The 14,190-nt window shown below is 55.9% G+C and overlaps 1 protein-coding gene across 8 annotated transcripts in view; it reads left to right on the top strand.

Annotated features, from left to right (window-relative positions):
* Positions 1-13,952, top strand: part of BRD1 (bromodomain containing 1) — a 53,983-nt gene extending 40,031 nt beyond the window's left edge. For 3 of the 8 annotated variants that reach the window (XM_055374410.1, XM_055374411.2, XM_055374415.2), the window contains 6 exons: positions 286-783; positions 9,456-9,591; positions 10,108-10,235; positions 11,112-11,221; positions 11,487-11,641; positions 12,819-13,952. In XM_055374410.1, the coding sequence (XP_055230385.1) occupies positions 286-783; positions 9,456-9,591; positions 10,108-10,235; positions 11,112-11,221; positions 11,487-11,641; positions 12,819-13,002 (1,211 nt within the window). In that variant the 3' untranslated portion in view covers positions 13,003-13,952. Of the gene's footprint in view, positions 1-285; positions 784-9,165; positions 9,366-9,455; positions 9,592-10,107; positions 10,236-11,111; positions 11,222-11,486; positions 11,642-12,818 lie in introns of those variants that run through there. The other 5 variants (XM_055374412.1, XR_008674954.2, XM_055374413.2 and 2 more) reach the window with 5 other exon arrangements.
* The last annotated feature ends 238 nt before the right edge of the window (positions 13,953-14,190 follow it).

The raw sequence follows: 14,190 nt of genomic DNA, 5'->3' as shown, positions 1-14,190 counted from the left end.
TGACGTGTTTAATATTGGCGCATGTGAAATAATCTTTCACAGTTTTTTTCAGAGGGTAACTGTGTGCCTGGGCACTGCACCCAGGGCCGCAGCCTTTGGCGTTAGGGAAGCACACACAGTGTGGCCCGAGCCCACGGGGCCCACACTGCCGAGCAGACAGTACGTGCGATGCCTTGTTTCCTTAACTGAATTAGTATTTTGGTGGACTTCACATTTATAGTAAGTTTTATAATAGATTTTATAATCTTCAGTTTTCAAAAATCACTTTATTTATAATTTTTTCAGGAGATAAATCTCCCCCTAAACTTGAACCATCAGATGCATTACCTCTTCCTTCAAACTCGGAGACTAATTCAGAACCACCAACCCTCAAACCAGTAGAACTCAACCCAGAGCAGAGTAAACTTTTCAAAAGAGTCACATTTGATAATGAATCACATAGCGCTTGCACTCAGAGCGCACTGGTAAGCGGACGCCCTCCAGAGCCCACCCGCGCCAGTAGTGGCGATGTGCCGGCGGCGGCGGCCTCCGCGGTGGCGGAGCCAGCAAGCGATGTAAACAGACGCACTTCTGTTCTCTTCTGCAAATCGAAAAGTGTAAGCCCCCCAAAGTCTGCCAAGAACACTGAAACCCAGCCAACTTCTCCTCAGCTAGGGACCAAAACCTTTTTGTCTGTAGTCCTTCCGAGGTTGGAGACTCTTCTGCAGCCAAGGAAAAGGTCGCGGAGCACATGCGGAGACTCTGAGGTGGAGGAGGAGTCCCCAGGAAAGCGCCTGGACGCAGGTAAATGCCGCGGGCGGCCCTGAGAGGCGCCCTTGCCGACCGGTGCCGGGAGCCTCCTTCAGGATCATTGGTGTGATGGGGGGGGTGTCCAGCTTCTGTTTTTGCAGCATTCTCTTAATTTCCAGAGAAGACAACAGTGCAGTGTTTTCTTTGAAAAGCCTTGAGTTGCGGGTCTGAGGCCGGCGCCTTCGTGGGGGGCCTGTTTGCCACGAGAGATTGTGCAACCTTGCTGGGCTGCCCTGGGCCAGGGGTCGATGGTCCTTGGTCCTGTCTTCTGCCACATACTTCCTCTCTGATTTTTTTTAAAGAGAGAGTCTTGCCTTGTCACCCAGGCTGGAGTGAGTGGCTCACTGCAGCCTCCAACTCCTGGGCTCAGGTGATCCTCCTGCCTCAGCCTCCTGTGTAGCTGGGACTACAGGTGCACACCACCACTCCCAGCTAATTTGAAAATTTTTGGTAGAGATGGGGTCTCGCTGTGTTGTCCTGGCTGGTCTTGAACTCCTGGCCTCTGACTCCCAAAGTGTTGGGATTAGATGTGTGAGCCGCTGCACCTGGCCCCTTCTGATCTTTAAAAAAGTACTGAGAATGAATTCAGGTGTAGTTTTAATTGGTCATCTTGACTTTGCTGTGCACATCTGGATAAGCTGGTGACTGGCCGCTCCCAGCACTTGTGGGAGCTCGACTCTGCACCCCTCAGTCAGGTCTCCTGCAGCCCCACAGACCTAGGACCCGGGGTTGAGCCTGGCCCTTCCCTGGGCCTCTGAGAGGACCTGCCCTTGTGGTAAATGCAGTACTTTGCAGTTGATTTCAGCAACATTTACTCATTGTTTTTTGTGTGGCCCTCTTAGCCACATATGTGATGAGGTATTAGGACCTGCTGAAATAGCACCGGAAAGTGCTTCTCATCTCTTGCTGCGCTTTTGTAACTGAACTCTGTTGAATTACTCGGTGAGGGTGTTGCCGTGTGTGTGCTGTGCTGAGAACACTTTGAGGAGGCAGCTGTGTTCCTGCAGCCTCTGCTCCCCGCCCCTCAGAGGAAGCTGAGGAGTTTGTCCTTTAAAGAGGAGCAGCTGTCATCGGTTTGCTTGTTCGGTACTGGCTGCGCTTCTGGAGGTGCCGGCTCAGGTTGCCAGCGACTCTTTTCTGGAAGCGTGTCTGGAGCGTGTTTGTCATTTTGGTTTTTGTCCCGAGTCAAGGCTTGGTTCCCGTCTGTCCTGTCTGCCTGTTATACCTAGATAAGGAGATGCGCATTTTCTCCTGGCTGTGCTGGTGTGCGGTGGTGCCTCGTGCACTTCAGCAGTGAGAGAGGGTGGGGCTGGGTGGGTGTTGCTTATTTCCCAGAGTGGCAGCAAGTGAGTCCTGTGTCATGGAGCCTCACCGGGCCGGGTGCAGACGGAAGGCTGTGGTGGGCAAGACCTGCCCAGGCCACTCCCTCACATCTTGTCCCTGCTCCTTCTGCTGGTCTCTGGCCTGAAGCGTCCGGGGAGGGGAGTGAGACCAGGCACTGTCAAAGGTCTTTGTGCAGAGGGAGGCTCACTTCCCACCCTTGCCAGCAAGCAGGTCACGCCTCTTGTTGCCAAAGTAATTTCTGGTAAATTTCATTTTGATTTGTATGAAAATTTTGCACATGAATGTGTAGAAATTTTTTACCCATGTCCTTTTACTTTGATGGATTGATGTTAAATTGGCATTTTGAAATAATTTGAAAAAGCTTTTTTGCTTTCTAAGTAATAGGAAGCTATTGAAATGTTTCACAAGATACCAATAAGGATAGATGTCCTTGACTCAGGACTGGGGGATGTGTCTTAACCACGTTGGTCTTTCTTAGCCACCTTTGGTGAAAGACTCTGACCTGGTTTTCCAAGCACCCCGGAAATTCTGCGATGAATCGGGTCAGGGTGCTGTGCACTGGGTACTAGAGGTTGGTTCAGCACAATTGTGGGCGTCCCCTCTGCACGCAGAACTTGGAGTTCGGCTGACGCTCCACTTCCTCGGGGTTTCACGTCTGTCGGCGGCAGAGGTATGGGGCTGTGTGCGTGGAGGCCCTGCCGGCCGTGGGGCTGGGGTTTGAGGCGGCCTCCCGTCGACACTCAGCAGGATGCTCACGTGGTGGCTTCCACCAGGTGGCCCCACCTGACCGGGCCCTGCCCCAGCTGTGGGCTCCCACTGTGGACAGTTTTGCCGGCTGGCGGCCACGTCCTCAGCAACCTCTCAGGCTTGTTCATCAGATGTCCCTTGTAGAAGAGCACGTGTCCCCTCCGGGCCACTGTCTTACATTGGAGTGGAGTGTTTTGCAGGCTTCCCATGGTGACGGTGGTGTAGAGCAGTCTTATTGCAGACCTTCAGTGAGCGTGGCCCATGGTGGCTTTTGAGAATCATGGTGCCCTCTGATCCTGACTGAAGTGGAGATTTCTGCTCTCTCATTCCCGAGTGACAGTGGATTTCCGTGGAGGTGCGGTGAGTTCCTGAGCTCTCTCCTGAGCAGCCGGGAGCCTCAGCAGCATTAAGACCAGGCCCTCGGGAGTGGGAGGCATTCCCCTGCTGTGGCCGAGGCGCCCGGGGAAGGGCTGGGCGTGCTCTGAATGGTGCCAGTCCCGCCATCCGCCCTCGCTTTGGTTTCACCGGAACCTTCTGGTGCTCTGCATGTGGGGGATTTCTTGCCCCGAGCTGCAGTTCTTCGCAGTCTTAGGACAGGAATTATCCGGAACGTTCTGATGTTTTCCATACATGCATCTGTGTGCTCTGAACTTTAGGGAGTTATCTGGCATTTTCCAGCACACGCACAATTCTGAGTTAGGCTGAACAGGGTCGCTGGTCCTGAGGCGATGCACTCACTGTGGGCCTCCTGCCTGTGTCGCCCGTGGGCCGGCTGTGCTGTGCGCCAGGCTTCTGTTCCTGGGATGGCCCAGCCCCAGAGTCTGGCCTTGACTCGTGGCTTCCTTCCTCCGCGACTGCACGCTCACCAGCAGTGAACCGTCACCTGAAGCGGCCTCCCACTCGCCGCCGTTGCGGAGACCCCTGCTGCCAGTCTCTGTGTGCACGTGCTGGGGCGTGTGAGAGCGTGGGGGTGTCTTTGTCCACTCGCCGCCGTTGCGGAGACCCCTGTTGCGAGTCTCTGTGTGCACATGCTGGGGCGTGAGAGCGCGGGGGTGTCTTCAGTGTCCTTCGGCTGTTCAGGGAGGAGGCTGAGCTGTCCTGCCCTTTCATTCAGACTAAATGGCTTTTTCACTGTTTTCCAGGTTCTCACTTTAACCACTAATGTGCTGGGTAGTTCACTCTTTGGACCCTAATCATTTTCTCTTACCTCAACTTGGACTGGAGTTCTGCTAAGCGGCCGTTTTGGAACGCACAAAGATCACTGCATCTTGCCTTTCACTTAATTCTTGCGGATCACATTGGAATCATCAGCTCAAACATCCTCTAAACAAAATCACAAACAGCAGCCCTGGAGGAGCTCTCCCCCACCCCAGCCCACCCCCTCTGTAAGTCAGAGCCTGGCAGTGGGAATGGTGCTGGCGCCTGGTGCACGCCTGGAGCTGGCGGGATGTCGTGGCACCTCAGCCTTCCCTCTGGACAGTCACGAAGGACGCAGAGGAGAGCCCGGCACCGGCTGGGAGCCTGCTGCAGCTGACGACACAGTGGACAGCATTCTGAGGCTGTCCTGAGCATGTGCGGAGCCGTCCCATAGTGACTGGTGGTTCGGGTGTGACGGCCATGCCCAGGCGCGTTGTGCTGTGTCTGTGCCATGGGGTATGGAGGAACTTGGCTCGGCACTGTCTGAGGATGTGGCATGGACAGTGCGTGCTCACTCACTCGCTAGCATCTTCTGTATTTCTGGGTTTTCTACCTGATTTCCTTCTCCCCTTACTTCCCCTTCCTCTGTTTTTTCCCCACAATCCCCAGTGGATTCTTGAGCAGTGCTGCTGTTTGTCTCTTGCTGGTCACCACGCTGAGTGCCCCTGCGGCCAACTGAGAAGTCCTGCTCGTGGGGTGGGGCATCTGTGCCTGGGATCTTGTGCAGGCGTCTGTCCTGGGCCTTGGGTCTGTCTCTGACCATCCCAGGTGCATTGTCGTGGAGCTGGGTCCCAGCAAGAGCAGGTCTCGTGCAGGTGTCTGGCCTGGGCCTTGGTTCTGTCTCTGACCATCCCAGCTGCATTGTCACGGAGCGAGTCCCAGCAAGATGGGCCTTGGGTCTGTCTCTGACCATCCCAGCTGCATTGTCATGGAGCAGGTCCCAGCAAGATGGGCCTTGGGTCTGTGTCTGACCGTCCCCAGCTGCATTGTCACGGAGCAGGTCCCAGCAAGAGCAGGTCTCGTGCAGGCGTCTGGCCTGGGCCTTGGTTCTGTCTCTGACCATCCCAGCTGCATTGTCACGGAGCGGGTCCCAGCAAGGTGGGCCTTGGGTCTGTCTCTGACTGTCCCCAGCGGCATTGTCATGGGGCAAGTCTTGTGCAGGCATCTGGCCTGGGCCTTGGGTCTGTCTCGGACCGTCCTGGCTGCATTGTCATGGAGCAGGTCCCAGCAACGTGGGCCTTGGGTCTGTCTCTGACCATCCCCGGCTGCATTGTCACGGAGCGGGTCCCAGCAAGAGCAGGGTGCTGTTGGAATCTTCTTCCGTGTGTGTTTTTGTTGAGAGGTTGAAAAATGCACCAGAACTGCTCTTCTTTTAACGGTGGTAAAAGTGAAACTGAAAACAGGAGATAGTGGGCTCTCCTTTGCCACTGCGTGGGGCCCTCAGGGCTCTGGTCTTCAGGGTGCAGGCTCAGCCCACCTGCTTCATACGGCCAAGCTTCCCATGAGCCGGAGAAGCCGAGGTGGCAGCTTGGGTGCCGGCGGAAGGGGCGGGCAGGGGCGGGCTTGTATCCCGTGCTGTGGGGTTGTGTTCCCATGGCTCCGTGCCCTCAGGCGTCTCGGCAGCCACTGATCAGGGCCTGGTGTTCTTGCACCTGTGGCCTGGAGGATTTGTGGTGTCCACATGGGTTGGGGGCTGGGAGCCTGAGACCAGAGGAGACTACGGCCCATCAGTCAGACCTGCAGGCCTCCGCCTCCCCAGGTGGGCCCTGGGGCTTCTCTTCCCTGTCGGGAGGGGTGGTGTCTCAGCCACTGTGGCCTTCAGTCTCTCAGAAGACCCTTTGGGGACCTCCTGGGACAGTTGCAGGTGTGCTGTGGACGTACCTGGTGACGGGCAGGCTTCCGGGGACTGCGCTTGGCTGGGCTGTGGGACACCTTTGCGCCATCTCCTTTGGGGGCAGAGAGGGACATTTCTGTGTTCAGTCTTTGGCCTCCTAGGAGGTCACTGGGAAGGCCCTTGAGGGTGGGTGGACCCTGGCCGCTGTGGGAATTCCGTGCAGCTCCTGTGTTGATGGGGCAGCAGCTCTTTCCTGGCAGCCGCCGCCTCTTTTAATGTATTTCTCACAGTCACCAGCTTTACTTTCAGCATTAAAAAAAAACCTCGTGCTGAAAAAGTTGCTGGAAGTTGCCCCTTGCTATTTACACGATTTAGAGGCTTGGGCTCAGCCTCAGTGCCTACTGTTTGCAAATGCCTCATGGACTGGGCACCCATCTCTGCAGACCTTAGGCCCTGGGTTCCCCACGTTGGGCCCCACCTCAAGGCTGGCCTGGGCTTCAGAATGTTCTGGGCTGAGGTCCTTGCAGGGGTGCTGAGGCGTGGGTCATGGTGGACATCTCCCAGCTGGCTGGAAGAGCCTCCTAGGGCGGGAGTTGGCAGGGCCGAGATTGAGAGATCTCAGAACCATAGCTGTCTTAGATTATTTTCTGGTGGTCCAGGTGGAGGCTGGGAGGGTCGGGGCAGCGCAGGCCACCTTGCAGCTCCCCCGAGGTTCTGGGGACTCCAGGCGGTGGCTGCAGAGCCTCCCGGGATGTGTCTGTGTCCTAGTCTGGCTTCTTGGCTTCCTGGGTGACCCTGCACTGCCGCAGCCCCCAGATTACCTGTTAGCAAGCCCTGCAGCTGTCCCACCCCCGCCAGGCCTCCTGCTGGGTGGTGTCTTGGTTGGGCTGGGTGGTGTCTCAGTTGGGCTGGGTTTGTCTGTGCTGCCCACGTCTTCCCGGGTGCTGTCACATTTTCATGGGTGACACGCAGAACCTCTGTGTGTTCTTGCGTCATACGCGCACTCACTGAATGCTTAGGAAAATTAAGAGGGGCGTTTTATCATTCTCCTCTTTCTGAGAATTAAGGACTTGCCTTGTGTTTTAATCCCCTTCCTGGCCCCACTCCATGCGGTGGTGCACACGGAGCTGGGGCCGTCGTGGCTGCTGAGTGGTCTGTGCATGGCTTGGCTGTGTTGGTGCCGGCACAGCTGCGGGTGCTCTCGTGCTAGGGCCCTCAGGCTGGCACCTCTGGGCAGTCTCGTGAAGGCCGCACTGGTCGTCGTCTTCCCCCAAGTGGCCGTTGCTCGGCCGACCAATAACTACTAAAAGCCTCCCCACCCAGGCCCTGGGCCGCGTCTGCTCAGCCTGGAGCAGGCTCACCCTGCACCTGGGGTCTGGAGTGCGCTGGGGGCCTGGCTGTGGGGTGTGGGTCGCCAGGCTCGTGGCTGCTCTCTGGAGATGGCTCACATGCGTTGGCAGACCCCTCTCCAGGCCTGTGGGCTGAATGCTGGCAGGGGTGCTGGGCTCCGTCCGCCCACTGCTGATGCGAGCTGGGTGGGCTTCCCTTGCCTTCACCCACTCAGGTTGGAGTAGGGATGGAGTCGCTGCTCCTGAGGGGTTCTCGGGGGCCAGGACAGGACTTTTAATTCCCTCTTGAGACATCTTCGGGGCCTGAGTGTGCAGGGTCTGAGCCCGCTCTGTGATGAGTATGGGGAGGATGTGGAGCCCCAGGGCAGCTCAGCGTGTGGCTCAAGGCCTTCTCCTGTAGGTTTTTAAATTTATTTGTTCCCTTGCCAGAAATGAGTATGACACCCCCAACTGGCCACAGTTCCTGCCTTAAAATGACCGAGGTTAAAATGAGAAACACAGAGCTTCCCTTGGAGCTCACGGTACATTCCAGTCCAGGAGAGACGGAGCTGGTGTCTGACTTGAGTCTGTGGAGGGCAGCAGTGCACCCGCCCAATCTGTGCATTCCCTTCTGAGCTTGATTTAGCCCCTCTGTTTAAGTCAGTCATGCTCATTGAGAACAGACAGAAAGTGTATGAAGCGGGTGGAGGTTGATTCAGCCCCTGTATTGAAAAGTCGGTCGTGCTCATTGAGAACAGACGGGAAGCGTATGAAGCGGGTGGAAAATCCCGCAGTCCAGCCATTCCCTTCAAAACATGTCTCCCAGCCACTCGGGAGGCTGAGAGGCAGGAGGATCACTTGAGCCCAGGAGGTCAAGGTTGCAGTGAGCCATGGAGTCCATTGCACTCCATCCTTGGTGACAGAGCAAGACATCGTTTCCAAAAAAATTCTACAGAAATGCTCTATTTACAAGTTCACATAATTTCCTTTGGAAATAGATTTAAAAATTTTTTAAGGATGAGGTAGGTAGGCAGGAAAACAGGTTCTTTTTGGATAAAAAAATTCACATGGCCAGGTGTGGTGGCTCATGCCTGTAATCCCAGCACTTTGGGAGGCCGAGGCAGGCGGATCACGAGGTCAGGAGATCGAGACCATCCTGGCTAACACGGTGAAACTCCGTCTCTACTAAAAATACAAAAAATTAGCCAGGCATGGTGGCGGGTGCCTGTAGTCGCAGCTACTCGGGAGGCTGAGGCAGCAGAATGGCATGAACCCGGGAGGTGGAGCTTGCAGTGAGCCAAGATCGTGCCACTGCACTCCAGCCTGGGCAACAGAGTGAGACTCCGCCTCAAAAAAGAAAAAAAAAATCACACACCCATTCAGCTCTCACACCCAGAGGGCCCCCAGCAGGAACATCATCCCCCTGTTGTGACTCCCATGGGGGACCTCATCGGGGGGCCTTGGGCAGATGTGTTGTTTCCCGTTGACTGACAAAGTCAGGATTTTTAGGGGGAAAGTACTGAGATTTGCCTTATTTTTTAAACATTGAGATGATGGAATTGTGAGTGGTGTTTTGTTTAGCTGTGTACAATACTTGTAGCTTCATGGTGAGCGAGGCCAGACACACTCAGACACGGCGATGGCCCCGGATTTTGTGTTTTAAAGTGTTTCGTCAGCATTTTTGACTTCATGTTAACACTTGTCTTTTGAACCAAGGTTTTTTCTTTTTAAAACCTGATTTCCTATTCCCTGGAGCTCTGCTCCTGTGAACATGTTTTTGTGTCTTTGGTGGCCCCTTCGGCCTGGTGAAGTTTCCGTTCAAATGCGGCCTGTGCCCACGTGGACAGGCCGCCCCCGTGTTTGCACTCACAGGTTGCACATCTGCCCCCATGGCAGGCTCACGGCATCCTTTCTTTGCCTTCACAGAGCCTGTTTAAAGACCCGGGCTTGTCAAGAGGAGCATCTTCATGGTGCTCAGCAAACTACTATGATCGGAGCCGACTGCAATTTGTTAAGTTGATTTCATTTAACGAGTAACTTTGGTGTCTGCTTACTGTAAGGACTATGCTCGGGAACTCGGGAGTGAAAAGGAAGATGCTGTCTTACCTGTCTGTGAAACGTGCTTTGTAAGATGTGTTCCAAGTGTAACGTAGTTGAGTCATGCTTGAGTGTGCCCTGGTTGTGCTGAGCTCAGGGCCTGCCCGCCTGTGTTCCAGGTCTCACCAACGGCTTTGGGGGTGCGAGGAGCGAGCAGGAGCCGGGCGGCGGCCTGGGGAGGAAGGCCACACCCCGACGACGCTGTGCCTCCGAGTCCAGCATCTCCTCCAGCAACAGCCCGCTCTGCGACTCGAGGTGGGCACCGCTGCCCCGCGCTTCCTGCCACGCGGCTCCCAGCACCGCCCGCCCCGCCTGGCTGTCCTGGAAGCCGGGACATTCCAGCTCCCATCTTAGTGTTCTCTGAAAAATTCTGGCCCGGGATTCATGTGTGCTCTGCCCTTGTGGACAGTTTCCCATGCTGCATATTAATCTGCTTTATAGAATTCAAGCAGAAGTAGGAAAAACACTGCGTGAAATAGGAACACAATTTTAGAATCTGCAGTGAAGTTTTACACTTGATCTTTACCTCCCAGAATCTGGCAATGAGCACAGCCCTGCCTGTCTGCCCTGTGAAGGCCACTTTGGCCTCCTGAGTCCCCCCTGCCACAGGTTCACTCCCTCCAGACCTGCACACCCACAGGCCTGTCTGGCCGCGGGGGTGTCAGGCAGGATGCGTGGCCAGCTTGGTGGCGGACAGCTCACGGGACGAAGCCCGAGTGAGGCTGAAGGCAGGGGCGGGGCGCCTGACTCCCTCTGCTCTTCCTCCCGAAGCTTTAATGCGCCCAAATGTGGGCGGGGCAAACCGGCTCTTGTGCGACGGCACACGCTGGAGGACCGCAGTGAGCTGATCTCCTGCATCGAGAATGGGAACTACGCCAAGGCGGCCAGGATCGCAGCCGGTGAGTCGCCCAGACCTGCCTCCATGGCTCTCCACACCTCCTGGTTAGCGTCTTAGGGCTCGACTGCTGGGGACGGGTCTCCGGCTCAGGGAGCATGGTGCCCTGTGTGGAGCCCCACCCTGGCCGACCTCCCGGGGAAGGGTTCATCACACACCGAGGGGCTCTGGGCTGTGGCCCTGCCGGGGTGCCTGCGGAGGTGGTGCCTCCTCCATCCTGCCTTCGTTTCCCTGTGGAACGTCCAGCTCTGTGTGGCTGCTGGTTGCCAGGCACTGTCAAGGCTGTTTTGGGTTGTTTAGGTTCAGTGGTCATTTGCAGCTGCACAGGGGACTGACTGCAGGGTGGGTGCCCTCAACTTCAGGCCCCTGGGGGAGGGGGAGGCCCCGGGGTTTGGGGTCGCACAGCCCTCACTGTGGAAGGCAGCCGTGCTGTGAGGGGGCATCAGGACGGAGATCCCCCAGGTGGGAGGGACAGCAGGGAGCTGGTCTGGCGGAGGGGGAGCCAGGACTTTGGTTTCCGATTTGGGGTGTCATTTGTGTAAATGAGGGAGGAGCACGCTGGGAGCCCTGTCCTTGGGGCAAGGAGGGCTCAGAAGGGACTGTGCTGGGCACCTGGAGTTGGAGCCTTGTAGCCCGGAGGGGAGGAGCTTCCCTGGGTCCGTGGGAGGCTGGTGGCCCCAGGTGGGCTGCAGGGACAGTGGGGATGCAAGGGCCTGGACTCCACAGGGGAGGCAGTGGTGCCGCCGGGGTGGCTGAGAAAGGCCTGGGAGCTGGGCTGTGCTCGGGGGACCCACCCTGTTGCTGCACCTTTTGTGGGGGGGCAGGGTGTGCCCCCTGTGTCCTGCTGACGCCTGTGTTCTGCTGACGCCCCTCTCCGCAGAAGTCGGCCAGAGCAGCATGTGGATCTCCACTGATGCCGCCGCCTCGGTGCTGGAGCCCCTGAAGGTGGTGTGGGCCAAGTGCAGCGGCTACCCCTCCTACCCGGCACTGGTGAGTACAGCTCTCGTGGCGCCTGCGGGTCCAGAGGAGGCTCACACAGCTGCGGGGCCGGGGTGGTCCGAGGAGGCTCACACAGCTGGGGTGGGGAGGCGGGGGGGGGGGGGTCCAGAGGAGGCTCACACAGCTGGGGTAGGGGGAGGCGGGGGTGGTCTGAGGAGGCTCACACAGCTGCGGGGGACTGGGGGGTGCCAGTGACAGGTGCAGTCGTCTGTGGGTGTGAGCCTCACAGTGACCTCAGCGGGTCCTTCTCGTGCAGATCATTGACCCCAAGATGCCCCGTGTGCCTGGCCACCACAACGGCGTCACCATCCCGGCCCCACCCCTGGATGTGCTGAAGATTGGGGAGCACATGCAGACCAAGTCCGATGAGAAGCTGTTCCTTGTTCTCTTTTTTGATAATAAGAGAAGTTGGTGAGTTGAGAGGCCTTAGACTCCAGGGACCGGCTGAGGTGGTTGTGTGGGGGCCGTGGGCTCGGTGACCTGAGTGTCCCTGTGGCAAGCAGCCTCTTTGTCTGCTGGGCCCTGGCACAGCTAAAGTCGGACGTGAGTGCTCTGCTGTTTGCCTGGTGGAGAAGGGCACTGCCCAGCCCCCTCGCCGGGACTGTGGGACGGGTACTGAGCACAGGGTCTGTCTCTGCCTGATGGCTTCCTCTCCCTCTCGCCTGAGCCCCATTGGCCTGGACTGTCTCTTCCCTACTCCTTACCCATGTGTCCGCTCCAGTGTTGGGGGTCCCTCTGCTGTGCTCCCGGACCCCTGTACTGCAGGACATGGCCCCCGCCTGGGCCTGGCCTCTGGCCCTGTTCTTAGAGCCTCCTGTCCCAGCATCATCCAGCTCTGCTCAGACATCCACCCCATCACAGGAGGCTCCCCCTGTGCCCTGAGCTGCTTTTTCCCAGAGCGTCTGGGACCCTCATGTGCCAGGGTTTAGACCCCAAGATCCCTCTGTGTAGGACACGCTGGCAGCACATGCCTCTGGGAGGAGCTGTGGCCCCGGCTGTGCCCTGCGCATGTGGCCCCGGCAGGTGCTTCCTGGTTCCTCGTGGAGCTGGCTGCACTTGGGACCTGGCGCAGGGGCTCGGGGCCACCTGCCTATGGTGTGCCTGGGGCAGGACTGGCAGCACAGGCATCCCTACCGTCTTTCTCTTCCTTGGCTCGACATCTGCCTCTTTGGCCACGTGGCCACTGCTTCTTGTCAGGCCCTGAGCAAGGCCCACACCTTGTCCATCCGAGGGCCCCTTTGATGGGGTCTCCCCAACCACTGGCCTCTGCTCCGGGGCCCACCCTGACTCTGGGCTTGGTGTGTGCATGTCTTGTCACTCAGCAGGCACTGGGAAATGTTTTGGAGGTGGGGGAGGAGGTGATGGTTTTTATGCCTTACTTAGTTCCCCGTATCCCCAAGTCGGGGAGGGGAAGGGAGGGGTGCACTCCTGGCCTCGGGCCTGTCCCTGCACGGGGCCCAGCTGTCTTGGCGGTGCTGAGCAGGGCCCCTTTCTATCAGAGGCAGTGAATATGTTAGATGATTACATGGAGCATGCTGAAATACCATGTGCAAGCAATGATTTTCCCCTTGTTTTTCCTTTTAAAAAGGCAGTGGCTTCCTAAGTCCAAAATGGTTCCCCTTGGTATTGACGAAACTATAGACAAGTTAAAGATGATGGAAGGGAGGAATTCCAGCATCCGGAAGGCCGTGCGGATCGCTTTTGACCGCGCCATGAACCACCTGAGCCGCGTCCACGGGGAGCCGACCAGCGACCTCAGTGACATTGACTGACGGCCCGGCCGCCAGCGCGGGTCTTGTCCATAGTGTTGATAAGCTGTACATGTTTGTATATTGTTCAAAACTTAACTTATTCTGATTTTTAGTTGTAGCTCTTTAATTCTTTTTCCCCGGGGAGGGGGGAGGTTTTATTTCCAAGTTTTCTAGGAACCCATCTCCGTCTGGGCGCTGTGAGTGGGGTGGGCACGTCCGGGCAGCCCAGTGCGTCTGTCGCACGTCCCCGGGCCGTGCTGCTGGCGTCACTTTCTTTGATATGTAGCTTTTTCTTAAAGACTTTTGAATGTTTAATAATTTTGTAAATCATGCTCTTTACACAGAGTACCACTTATTTAATAAGACGGGATGTACATTTACAATGACAAATGTGTATTTTAAGAAAGAAAATGACATTATTTTGAATGGTACTTTGTGGAAAGAGGGGAGAATAAAGTTATGCTGTGTACATCACTTGCAGATCACCAAAAACACTCCGCTGCCCGTGACCGCCGGTGGGTGTGTCCCCGCTCCCGTCGTCCCGCCCACCTCAAACCCCGCAGGTGTGCCTCCCAGCGGATTATTTATTGTAGAAAGTGTATTCATTTGCTTTATAATGAAAAATACATTTGCAAAGGTATATTGATATGCATTTTTATACAGGCACATAAAAATTCAACTTGGCTTGGGAGCAGAATGCATTGCATTGTATAAATGACTCTGGCCTGTGTGTACTTTGATTTTATAACTTGTAATCTTTTGTTTACAATGAGGGGCTTTCTGTAACTTGTTTTAATTTAGAACACTTTGGTAGCAATAGAAACTTTGGATACATTTTTGTATGGTACCTGTGATGTATATAGAATTAGTACTTTATTTTTATTTTTAAGAGGTAAAGCATTATGTTGGGGAAAGTAGGGTGGGTTTCCAAATTTGCATTTTTTATATTAAAAATAAAGTCAAGATTTGGACGGTGTGGCCATTTTATTCCTACAGCCCTAGACGGCTAGGTGAGCCCCAAGGACGGGTGGGGTGCTGGCTGCAGGGGGTGGGGACACGCCTTTATCTTGAAAACTGTCATGGGATGGCATTATTTGTTATTTCACCTGATCATATTTTTATTTTAAAACTTAAGTTACATAAAAGTTTTAAATGCTTTTTTTAAGCCTACACCGTTTGTAACATCTCCATAGAAACTTGGAAATCAAG

The sequence above is a fragment of the Gorilla gorilla genome, chromosome 23 (genome assembly GCF_029281585.2).
Source record: "Gorilla gorilla gorilla isolate KB3781 chromosome 23, NHGRI_mGorGor1-v2.1_pri, whole genome shotgun sequence".
Classification (NCBI taxonomy): Eukaryota; Metazoa; Chordata; class Mammalia; order Primates; family Hominidae; genus Gorilla; species Gorilla gorilla.
This window is presented reverse-complemented; position numbering and strand designations above follow the sequence as displayed.